This window comes from Diaphorina citri, unplaced genomic scaffold (genome assembly GCF_000475195.1).
Source record: "Diaphorina citri unplaced genomic scaffold, Diaci psyllid genome assembly version 1.1 scaffold109825, whole genome shotgun sequence".
In the NCBI taxonomy this organism is placed as follows: Eukaryota; Metazoa; Arthropoda; class Insecta; order Hemiptera; family Psyllidae; genus Diaphorina; species Diaphorina citri.
Window position 1 is genome coordinate 1 of NW_007486771.1, and position 288 is coordinate 288.

At 42.0% G+C, this 288-nt stretch overlaps 1 protein-coding gene across 1 annotated transcript; it reads left to right on the forward strand.

The window, feature by feature from the left end:
• Positions 1-3: 3 nt before the first annotated feature.
• On the forward strand, positions 4-282 carry LOC108254459 (the record flags this gene model as incomplete). Its single annotated transcript, XM_017449445.2, has 1 exon — positions 4-282. A coding segment is annotated over one exon (279 nt), but the record flags the coding sequence as incomplete, so codon positions are not given.
• Positions 283-288: the final 6 nt, after the last annotated feature.

Here is a 288-nt window from a genome sequence, read left to right on the forward strand (position 1 = left end):
AAGGAACAACTACCAAACTATTTGACACTCAAGGACAATCTGAAAGCCAAGTCTGCACAACTTGTCCAAGTCAATCCCAAGAGTGAGACAAACATAACAGCACTGAACAAAGTCATTCAGGATGGATTTCAGGATAACAAAGAGGTGGCAGTAAAATTGGAAGCCTTGCTGAAAGAGAATGCTGAGAAGGAAATCAAGTTGAAGGAATTGAGTAATAAACTGGGAGCTAAGATCAGTGAGCTACGTGAAGACCTCATGAAATGTGATGATCTAACGGGAGGCGTGGAG